Source organism: Cygnus olor, chromosome 3, assembly GCF_009769625.2.
Source record: "Cygnus olor isolate bCygOlo1 chromosome 3, bCygOlo1.pri.v2, whole genome shotgun sequence".
Lineage (NCBI taxonomy): Eukaryota > Metazoa > Chordata > Aves > Anseriformes > Anatidae > Cygnus > Cygnus olor.
In genome coordinates this window covers 20,927,590-20,938,882 of record NC_049171.1, presented here as the reverse complement: position 1 = coordinate 20,938,882, position 11,293 = coordinate 20,927,590, and the positions used below count along the sequence as shown (strand labels likewise).

At 38.4% G+C, this 11,293-nt stretch overlaps 1 protein-coding gene across 1 annotated transcript; it reads right to left on the bottom strand.

Annotated features, from left to right (window-relative positions):
* Nucleotides 1–7,466: 7,466 nt before the first annotated feature.
* On the bottom strand, nt 7,467–11,064 carry TMEM18 (transmembrane protein 18). The gene is made up of 5 exons (XM_040553049.1): nt 10,974–11,064; nt 10,642–10,762; nt 9,037–9,091; nt 8,176–8,269; nt 7,467–8,086 (listed from the first exon to the last, which is right to left on the bottom strand). The coding sequence occupies exons 1-5, from the start codon at nt 11,019–11,021 to the stop codon at nt 7,997–7,999; spliced, it is 408 nt and encodes a 135-aa protein (XP_040408983.1). The 5' UTR covers nt 11,022–11,064; the 3' UTR covers nt 7,467–7,996.
* Nucleotides 11,065–11,293: the final 229 nt, after the last annotated feature.

Here is an 11,293-nt window from a genome sequence, read left to right as displayed (position 1 = left end):
CAATATTAATGTGTATTAACATGTACAAGAATTAAATAAGAAGTTGAAAAATACAACAATATCTATTTTTTTCTGTACTTTTTGTTTACTTGGCATTTAGTTTGTATTGCCCAATCATGATACAACCATGACATGTTGTCTTTAAATGTATTAGTTTTATTATTCACTTTACAAACGTATTGATTTCACTTTGTAGGTCATACTATAAAAAAATCTCAAAGACTCCGATGTATTTCAGTGCACTTAAAAGTCAAAATTGTGATTTCAGAGTCTTGTAGAAATCTTGAAAATAATAACTTCCATAAGTTTTATGAGAGCTTGGAGAAGAACTTGATTTCTCTTTTCTGACGTAGATGTATAAATCACATATTTAACGCTCCAATATATTTCATTCAAATATAAATCTTACTAAACTTTTTTATATAAATCTTTATACAAGTTAATTGTTTAGGGAATTTGTTAAACCTCATGAGGGAATTTGAATAAACCTCATTCAGGGAATTTTTTAAACCTCATGTGTTAAACCACATGAAGTTTAACAAAGGCAAGTGCTGGGTCCTGCACCTGGGACAGGGCAACCCTGCCTATATGTACAGACTGGGCGATGAGACGCTGGGGAGCAGCCCCGCAGAGAGGGATCTGGGGGTTGTGGTTAACAGCAAGTTGAATATGAGCCAGCAGTGTGTCCTGGCAGCCAGGAAGGCCAACCGTATCCTGGGATGCATCAAGCACGGCATTGCTAGTCGGTCGAGGGAAGCGATTGTCCCGCTCTACTCTGCGCTGGTCCGGCCTCACCTTGAGTACTGGGTGCAGTTCTGGGCACCACAGTACAAAAAGGACATTAAACTGTTGGAGAGTGTCCAGAGGAGGGTGACGAAGATGGTGAAGGGCCTAGAGGGGAAGACGCACGAGGAGCGGTTGAGGGCACTGGGCCTGTTCAGCTTGGAGAAGAGGAGGCTGAGGGGGGACCTCATCACAGTCTACAACTTCCTCACGAGGGGGAGTGGAGAGGCAGGTGACCTATTCACTGTAATCACCAGTGATAGGACCCACCGGAATGTTGTTAAGCTGAGGCAGGGGAAGTTTAGGCTGGGCATCAGGAAGAGGTTCTTCACCAAGAGGGTGGTCGCACACTAGAACAGGCTCCCCAGGAACGTAGTCACTGCACCAAGCCTGTCTGAATTTAAGAAGCAATTGGACTGTGCACTTAGTCACATGGTCTAAACTTTGGGCAGACCTGTGCGGTGCCAAGAGTTGGACTTGATGATCCTTATGGGTCCGTTCCAACTCGGGATATTCTGTGATTCTATGATGCCTATAAGCTATGTGTTTTCTTCATTTTCAATTTTTTTTTTTTTATTTTTAATATCAGTTACTGATAGATCAGTAAGATCATTTAATATTTTAGAATATTTTGTTTACTTCTGCTTCAAAGATAATTACATGGAAAGCACATAGCATGGCAACTGTCCTTGTTCACTCGCATATAAAGCCAGACAGCTAATTTTCATGTTAAAATTCTTTTTCCTACAATACAGGGTAAGCAGAAAACTTGGAAAGCACACATTTTATTTACTAATTAATCTGAATCTTTGATGGTAAAAATGAATAAACTGATTTGCTGAAAAAAAAAAAAAGTCTCATTAACTTTTTTTTTTTTTTTATAAATTAGCTCTTGTTAATTAGGAGAATGTTCTGTGTCCTGTTTTCTTTTTCTTTCCTAATATATAATTACTGTAGAAGGATTAGACTAATTTAGGATTTGGGGCAATTGAAACAAGAAAATAGATAAAATTGGACTGTTTTATTTTCATTGACTGTGTGATTTCAAAAGAAAATAGACTGTGATTACTTACAAAAGCTCTCAGTATCAATTAACTTACAAAACCAACACCCAACACCTTAAAGCCATTAAATCTATTTCCAATCCCAGTTTACAACACTGTTGTGGGTCAAATATATTTAAACAATCAAAAAGCTCACGGTTGCCTGGGCTGCTATGCAAAACTTATGCGGTGAACAAACATTACTTGTTTGGTACATCAGTTTCCTGATTTTTGTTGATGCCTTTGCCTGAGTACAAACCTCACAAATCATATGCTCTCAAAGGTGGCTACAGGAAGCTGATTATTCCTACTAATCCCTAATTCAAGGTGAAGGGAATGTTATCAGAGGCATGACTCCTACAGTTACGGACCTTAAATGACTTATGTATTGCAGACCATCCTATATATGACTTCAGGATATATTATCGTAGGATCATTTAGGCTGGAAAAAACCTCTAAGATCATCTGGTCCAACCTTTAACCTAGTACTAAAATCTACCACTAAACCACACTAAGTTCTACATCTACAGGTTTCTTGAAGACCACTAGGGATGTTGACTATCACTTCCCTAGGCAGCCTGTTCCAATGCCCCACTACTCTTTCAGTAAAGGAATTTCTCCTAGTAACCTGATGATAACCTTCTAGTGGCCCCTTGAGCAACTTGAGGTCATTTCCCCTCGTCTTATCACTTGGAGCTTGGGTGCTACATCCTCCTTTACGGTAATTGGAAAGTACAATAAGGTCTTTCCTGAGCCTTCTCTTCTCCAGGCTAAACAACCTCAGCTCCTCTGTTGCTCCTCATAAGACTCGTTCTTTAGACTCCACACCAGCTTCGCTGCCCTTCTTTGAACATGAAAACATTACTAACAAGCTACCCTCAGGTCACTGTGCTAACCCATTTTCTCAAGCCCTTGCTGGACAAGAAGGGAAGAAAGGTTTACAGGATTGCATTGCTTTGATTCAGGGCTTGATTAACATGTGTTATAAAGGACACTTGGAACTCATCCATTTTAAGAAATGTGCCTTGTTTCAATCAGTTCTGCCGAATGCCTTACAAATTACTGTAATGCTTTCAGATGAACGAGGCAACACATTTGATCCTGACTTTGTTTTCAACTGGTTATAACTCTAGACAGTGCCAATGAAAACGGGACGACTATTTCAGTGGGACCACTTAAAGTCAATGCTTGTAACTGTGTAATGCATTACTAGTTACAGCTTTTTTCCTGGCTTCATTACGCCTGTGCAACAATGTAAGAATGGTTCCTATAGTTCATATTTAAACGAAGCAGTAAACACAAAAGTAGGAAATATAGAGCTTCTCAAAAAAAGTTATCATGCACCTGTACACTGCTGAGGACCGTTTGACAGATTGTAGAGAAAGACTGAAGTGACTGCTGATATCTGAGAACCTCATTTATACACATGTGAGTTTAAGTGCACGTGTAATACTAAAGGGTAGTGATGAGCTCTGTAAGGGAAATCAGAAAGAGATGGAAGACATATAAGCTGTCAGTTCACTAACTAGACTGCTTCAGCAAACTTTCCTGCATATTATTAACACAATAATGTAATTGTTTTAGTATTTATATATCTATTTTTTAACTAAAGACCACCATAAGTAAATGTAAGTATCCTCTCTCACTCATACTTAATTTCCTTGCCTAATCATGAAGCTTTAAAACACCAACCGAAACACAGTCCTGACTCTGGAAGCATATATGATATATGCACATCACCACTGCCACTACAAGTACCCACTACAAGTACTTTGACCACTGCAAGCTTCCCTGGTCATTCCAAAATGCTGCATAAAGTATTTATGAAGCTATGGTGAAAAACCACAGAACTTTGAGTTAGTTTCTGCATGTGAAACAGTGACATCCAGTGGCAAACTTGGTTAACTGCAATGGTCTCTACCCCAGATGCACAGAAAACCAATATTTCTATTTCATTGAAATGCATTAAAAGATTTTTAAAGATATTTTAAAGTATTAAAAACATGTAAATATACAATTATATCAAACTATGCATCTCTCTTCAGAAAACTCACATTAACTATAAAAGTGGTATAATCACCTGTAGTGAAAAATTCAATTTGCCTCTTTTTAATAAACTTTATTATAAAAGTATGCAAAAATATTCACATGTATTTGAAGAAATACAACATTAACTACTTTACAGCCTGTATTCCTTTCTATCTTAGTCACATAAATAATGCCCTTTTTCCCTGACATTCCCACTTCCTATAAAAACCAGAGAATTTGAGCTTATGATTCTCAAAATGCACAGAGCAATTCTCCAGACTATTCCTCCATTTAGGATTCATAACAACAGCAGATGAGCATCCAACAGTTTTCCTAGAAACTGATCCCTTTCTTTAAGGCAAAGCTGATGAGAAGTAACAAGACTGTCCTTCAAAATTCTTTATTTAGAATACACACAATGCAGGAGACCTCAATTTATTGTCTTTCCGTGCCTTCGGTGACAATGTGTATGGAATATACCCATCAATTATAAAACAAAAACTACTGAGCTAGCAAATATTCCAATACATTCAAGTTCCTTTATTGAAATTCATTCGTTCTGTCTAGAATAAAAGAAAGTCATTGGACTGAAAGAAGGGAAAATTCACCTAAAGATACAGCATTTCAGTGAACATGGAAGAAGAGAGAATTCTAGGTTCCAATTCTTGGAAACTCATTTTACTTATTACTTTTCCATAGGGAACATGGCAAACTTTGAACTCCAGGAAGTCTGTCAACTAAATTCTGTTAATCTCTGTCCCTGAAGACAAAATTGCTTTCTACTACGGAAAAGTTGCTAGGCTAATATTCCTTCCTCCCCCCATTAATGTTTTTCCACAGTGACTGACATTTGTGTGTTGTTGAGGAAAAATACATTAAGGAAGGCTGAAGATTTGAGTCACTGCCTGTAAGATACACAGAGCCAGAAACAAATCACCTGTGTCTACTCTCACTGTCCAAAGGATCCAATTGAGCAGCTACTAGCTTTTCTGTATTTTTTTTCCATTTTGGAATAAGCAAACAGGCTCTTCCGCAAACAACCTAAAATCAGGTCTCCCAATTAAGGTTATTCCACCAGTCTTAAATATTTGGATCTCATTCACTTATATATACAAAATCCTAAGTAGGCAAAGATCTCTGAAAACACAATGTAATTATTTTCATTTATGTAATTATTTTCATTTGTCAGCAACTAGGCTGTTATGTTACCATGCTGCCACTTCATAAAAAGCGATATAATGAACAAAAGCCTGCTTTGCTTAATTCTGATCATTTCTCATACAGCTAGATGCTTACTTCAAATATTTCTTCTAAACCTAACTCTTAAGAGTTTTCCAGGCAAGGTTAGTTGCAGGCCAACTGAGATACAAGTTTGAGTCCTCCTGAAATGTAGAAAATGGGAATACTTTTCTGACAATCACATATATAGAAACTGTATGCAGCTGTCACATTTACTTATTGTAGTTTCAGCAGTCAGGCAAGTTGTAAAATCACCATGCTTACAATTAATTGCACATTTTGAAATGTTTGTCCTTCAAAAACATTGGTAAAATTTTGGAATTAGGAGCTGTTTACATTCTTAAAATTACTTCTAGGGGACTAAAAATAATCTGCAATGCTGATACTTTTTGTACTAAGCATCATCTGCCTGCAAGCTACCGCATTATGTCAGTGGTATCAGAAATTAACAGATAACATACAGTCAAAATGGATTTTAACTTGCTAATTACAAATAAAGTCCCTGATGCTCCAACTCTAGGGCTCACTTTAACTGTTAAACAGCGGTGCCTTGAGATCTTATATTTAATGGCAACATTATTATGTTAATGCTACATGAAATTAAATACTGCCTGAAAGGTCAACGACACTGATGTAACAGGAAAGAACTTACATACAAGATTTTTTTATTTCACTTGGAATCCCCAAAGTTACAGAGAATTTCTTCTATCCATAAAACCTGTGCCAAGCTAGATTAACACAAAACTCAGCAATACAGGAAATTTGTTATATTGTCTCTTACACTAGGAAAGACAGTTCTGATTGCTCACCAGTTTCACAGCTGCAGAAGAGGGAATTCCACTTTCCAACCTCACACAAGAGGACAAAACACTGAAATATTTGGGGAAGATTTGCCTTGGATGAACTAAATGAAGCACACTGTTTTTCATTGCAAGAAACTTCCTTAGAGAATATGCTGCTCCGAACCATGTCATCTACTGTGAATCAAACTCATAAATTGTATGAAGCCCAAATCTGTTAGCAACTGGTGGTATCATGTATGGCAGGGTACAAAAGCTCTACACTTGTGACACTAGTGACATTTACAAGTGTGACACTAGAACAACTGTGCGATTGTATTGTTGCAGAATCGTTCACAAGAGGAAGGTCAGGAGCATGTCTCTATGGTTAGGCTTCGGTCCATGCATAGAATTCCATAGTTCTCCCCATCAAACTGTAAAATCAAAATTAACTTCTCCAATCCAAACCAGGACTACATCTATCTATATAAAATCAAACAGGTCTGTTCTCTGGTCTTGAAAATAGGTGCTATATCCTATCTTGTATCCATCTGGATAGATTCTCTTCACTCCTTCAAAAGAGTGTTTTTTTTTTTCTTCCATAGGAAGAGAGGCTGCTACTCAAAGGCACATGATCTCCACAAGACCACTACAGTTATTTCCACGGAAGAGTGAGAGTTGACACTGCCCAAAATTGCATCAATAGTCACAACAGAATGGATGGTTATGGGACATCTAAGCCTGCATCTATTTAGTTTGCTAATATATAAATAACCTAGTAGTCAGCAATTCTTGACAGAGGTTTAAGGAGAGCCATGCTAAATTAATCCATGGAAGAATTAAAGAAACAGACCCCAGGCCAACAGTGCACTGCCATTCCACAATGCTGTGAGACTCTCCAGAACATTTCACTCTCCCCTGAACTGGGACGCCCTCATACCATGAATATACACAAGCATCTGCTTATCTTCCTGCTTATTAACAGTAATTCCACTTTGGTCAAGACTATTTGATTTTTTAAAAATCACGGGCAAGCTTAAAACCTTACAAGTGTTCTGCTTTTGCAATCTAGCCTTACATGCTCAACTGTTCTTCACATTACCATTATCTAAGCTCGATTTTGTAGATCATCATTAAATTGATTTTATACAGAGGTTTAGGTCTCCACATAAAGGATTAACCACTTCCAGATGCAGCTTTCACTAAAAATGTATGGACTCTTTTACTATACTCTCCCCCATCCCCCAATTTTTCTTAATCAAATAAAAACAGGTAACTCTAAGCAAAACTGAAGTCTTTATATTTACAATTTAAGTTTTCAGTAACTTATTAAAACAAGTCAAGCATAAAAACCTAAACAAGATTAACAAAATAACACAGAACATCCTACAGTTTTTCCCCTTCCCTTCTGTTCTAAAAAGGGAAAGAGACTACTGAAATTTCATCCAGTTTTAAGAAAATATATTTATGTAACTGCATTAATATCACGATTTGAATGACATATGCAAATTAGGTACAAGATATCAGAACACTGGCAATTTCTTGGAAACAAAGAACAAAAGTGACTTGAAAAAATCAAGTTAACTCAGTGTAAGATACTGTGGATAGTTTTATTTATAAAATGCTAATCATCAGAACTATTCACTGACATACAATACACACAGGAAGTATGAAACTTGATTTACAGACAAGTCAAATGCTTCACAGAAGCAGGGATTCCTGAGGCATTCTGAACATAACTCCTCATTTACTGGAATTCACAACACAGTTCCATTGGCACAAGTAGCAAGAGACTGGATAAATACACAGTTAAGACAGTTACCAAGATACATAGGCAAACGGAAACAGGAAGGTTGTGTCTCACCAACATTAACAGACCTGGTCATAATGAAAACTAGTTTACATCGAAGGGCACAAAGACCTGGTAAGACCAGATTTCTCAATTTCACTGAGAAATTTAGATGTATTGTAGATACCTGCTTTTGTCATTGTCCACGGCCACAGGTTGCAAAGTCCTCTTGGTATCAGACAAAAAAATTGCTGCTTCTGCATAAACAAGCATTAGAACTGATTGCATGGACAAGTATTATTACGATATCAGAAAAAAAATAGTGTTAGACCCTTTCACTTCTTCTTCTGTTTTTCTGCTTTAATTCTCTGCTGTAGTGTCTTCAGTTCAGTCATAACATTTAAAGTTCTGTACACCCAGTTGACCTGAAAAGTAGGTAAATTAATTAAATTGATAATTGCATTTATACAGGTGAGTTTAAAAAAAAGAAGTACCCGTATAAATGAAAACCTACCACAATTATGGTAGTATTCACCAGTAGTGGTGCTGAAAATACTAATGAAATAAACATTCCTCTTGAATCAAAGTACTGGTATTTAGAAAACAGCCTGAAAGAAAAAAAAATTTTAAAAGGAAGCTTTATTCAACATAGTTCACATGTTATATCTTCACAGTAATCATTCAATATGGACATTGTACAGATTATCCTACTTCTTGGGATCCCCAAACACAAGCCAGCTGTATGAAGCTGGAAGTGACAGTAAGTTATCTCATCAGTTATGAGTGTTCACTACAGTACCAGCCTTTTTCTTATGGTTTTATTGCTCAAGACTCAAAACAACCAGCGATATATCTGTGCCTTAGAAGTCAAGCTTATCCTGAAGTGTCTGAGATGACTTAAATATTCATTTTGGTTCCTCGTATTAGAAGAGGTAACAGAAATAACAAACGTAGTGAAGTGGCTGTAACTTAGGCCATGCATGCATTAAGTGGAACATAAAGACTTAAAATTAGATGTCTGCACAAAGTGTTGTTAAACATACAATTTTCAGTTATATCAGAAAATTAGTTCAGTTTTTATGACTAAACTATCAGTTTAACTCTGGTATGCAAGTTTAATAAAAAGGGATGTGATTTTAAGCAATACAATAAATACACACTAACTATTCAAAAATATTCCTTTTTTAAGCGGTAACCATGTCACACCCTATGGCTTTGTTCAGAAGCGTTGTAACAATGAATGCAAGAAACCCTCTGCCATCCCATTCTACTGATGGGAGACTCTCTTTAGGTTAAGTTTTTTGGGGGGATTGATATATACGAAAAGAGAATATTTGTAGGACATTACATTTTCTTATTTAAATGAAATATTTACCTCCAGTTCATGGCTGCTAATTCATTTATATATTCTGCAGAGTACACTAAACCCACTGTACAAAAAAAAAATTAGATTCAGTAATTATTTAAAAACAACTGCCATCAGTTCTGCCATATATACAACAGATGTATACACATCATACAGTACAACTCCTTGATCGTCAGAATATCAAACTGCACATTTAGTATTTCACAGTATGGCTTGGGTTCGATGGGACTTTAAAGACACTTCCAAGCTTAAAAGTACTTCCAAGCCCCTGCCACCAGTTCAGGTTGCTCAAAGCCCCAGTCAGTCTGGGCTTAACCACTTCCAGGGATGGAGTATCCACAGCTTCCCTGGGCAACCTGTTCCAGTGCCTCACCCATCCTCTGATGGAAGAATTTCTTCCTAACCTTTAATCTAAATCTCCCCTCTTTTAGTTTAAAGCCACTGTCACTGTACTTCCTGACAAAGAGTCCCTCTCCAGCTTTCCTGTAGGCCTCCTTTAGGTACTTGAAGGCTGCTATAAGATCTCCCTGGATCCTCCCCTTCTCTAGAAGAAATAACCCCAGCTCTCTCAGTCTTTGTAGTAGAGGCCTTCTTTGTAGACTGTTCTTCATCCCCCTGATCATTCCAGTTTTAAATTAAAATCCCATATAGTTACTATCAAGTATTCAGTGATCACAAAATACACTTGCTGTATTACAGACAAACAACCATGAAATCCTGCTTAACTGAGTTTACAGGAAGAGCTCAGAAAACAAACGATATAAAAAAGAGTCAGCACAGTTTCCAACAATCTTCTTGATGACTCCCTCTAAGTTACATCTTTAAGAAGAAACACCAGAACTTCCCAATAACTGGAATGGAATTGGGATATCATTTTAGATGCTCTGGTGTCACACTTTTGTATCTAGGACTACTATCTGAAGTTAGGGTACTAAACATTTGCAGCACATCTATGAATTTACACTTAAGCATTTACAGGAACTGTTCATGTATTGCACAGTATCCTAATCTTAAAAAAAAAAAAAAAAAGTAACTCCCTTCTAGTCATAGTTTTACCACTTGACTAGTTGACTAAGTGACACTTTTAAATCAGACTTGCTCTTCCTCATGCCACTATCACAGTGGTCAGTGGGGCATATGATGAACCTACTCCAAAAATGAATCCAGGTTGAAGCTAACTGTATTTACTGAACCGCAGCATTAGAGTAATGCAGAGCAGAAAGCAGCTGCTCTCAATTTCTTCCTGACAAGCGGCATAACAAACACAGTGTAACCATGCAAAAAAAAAGAAATATTTATCCCAGACTCTCACTATGGTCAAAAAGTTTCAAGTCTCTGCTTTGTACAGTCTTGGAAATTAAACAAACACATAAATATTTATAGGTCATGGCAGCTTCTGTATCAGGCAAATCAACTGTGTATAGAGATATATATATATACACTACTACTACTACAAGAGGAATACTACTTTGTATGCACTTTATGTGTTGCAGGACATATCAAAAAGCCCTGGGCTGTGTAAGAAACTGTCACCAAAATACAGGAAGCGCGAGCAACACACCTGTCCTGTATCTCCTGACGAGGAGCTCAGGGAAGCACGACTGCACTACTCACCCATGCAGAGAAAGTGCCCGATTTGCACCCGGTAGTGCTGGAAGGAGAAGCAAGTTAAGAGGAAGCAGAGGACGTGAAAAACCGCCAGCCCCACCAGCCAGGGCTCGGACCAGTCTGTTCTCTATGAAAAAAACACGACATGAAAAGAGATTAGGGCACCGCTGGAGCAGCTCTCCTCTACCCACACCGCACCGAACACCGTTTTCAGTCACGGACCGCGCTCACAAAGCACCCCAGCACGTGCTGCCCCACACAAAAAGGAGCAGGTCCCCGTTACACGCAACAGCCAGCGCCTTCTCCCCAGCCCCTTCCCTCAGAGGACGGCGCCTCACCGCCACGATCGTAGACAGCCCCGGCGGGCCGCTCAGCGGCGCCTCCATGACGGTAGCGCTCTGCCTCACCACAGATAACGGCCGCCGAAGTCTCGCGAGAAGACGCCCAACGGCCGCAGTCGCGGCCGTTGGGCGTCTTCTCGCGAGACTTCGGCGAGGGCAAGGTCCCTGCCCCGCGGCGGTGGCTTAGGGGGAGGGAAAATGGCGGATGTGCGGTCGTCAGTGGGGGAGCAAAGGAATGGTATTCCTGACCTTGCTCAGCCTGCTTGTATCAAAAAGCACCTATGTGTGCGAAGTGGTAGCCCTCAAAAATAACACTT

Coding starts and splice junctions, on each gene's coding strand:
- TMEM18 (XM_040553049.1), bottom strand. CDS start 11,021: ATGGAGGCGCCGCTGAGCGGCCCGCCGGGGCTGTCTACGATCGTGGCG. Junction 10,763..10,973: donor GGCTGTCTACGATCGTGGCG/GTGAGGCGCCGT, acceptor TTTTTTTCATAG/AGAACAGACTGGTCCGAGCC. Junction 9,092..10,641: donor CGGGCACTTTCTCTGCATGG/GTGAGTAGTGCA, acceptor TTTTTTGTACAG/TGGGTTTAGTGTACTCTGCA.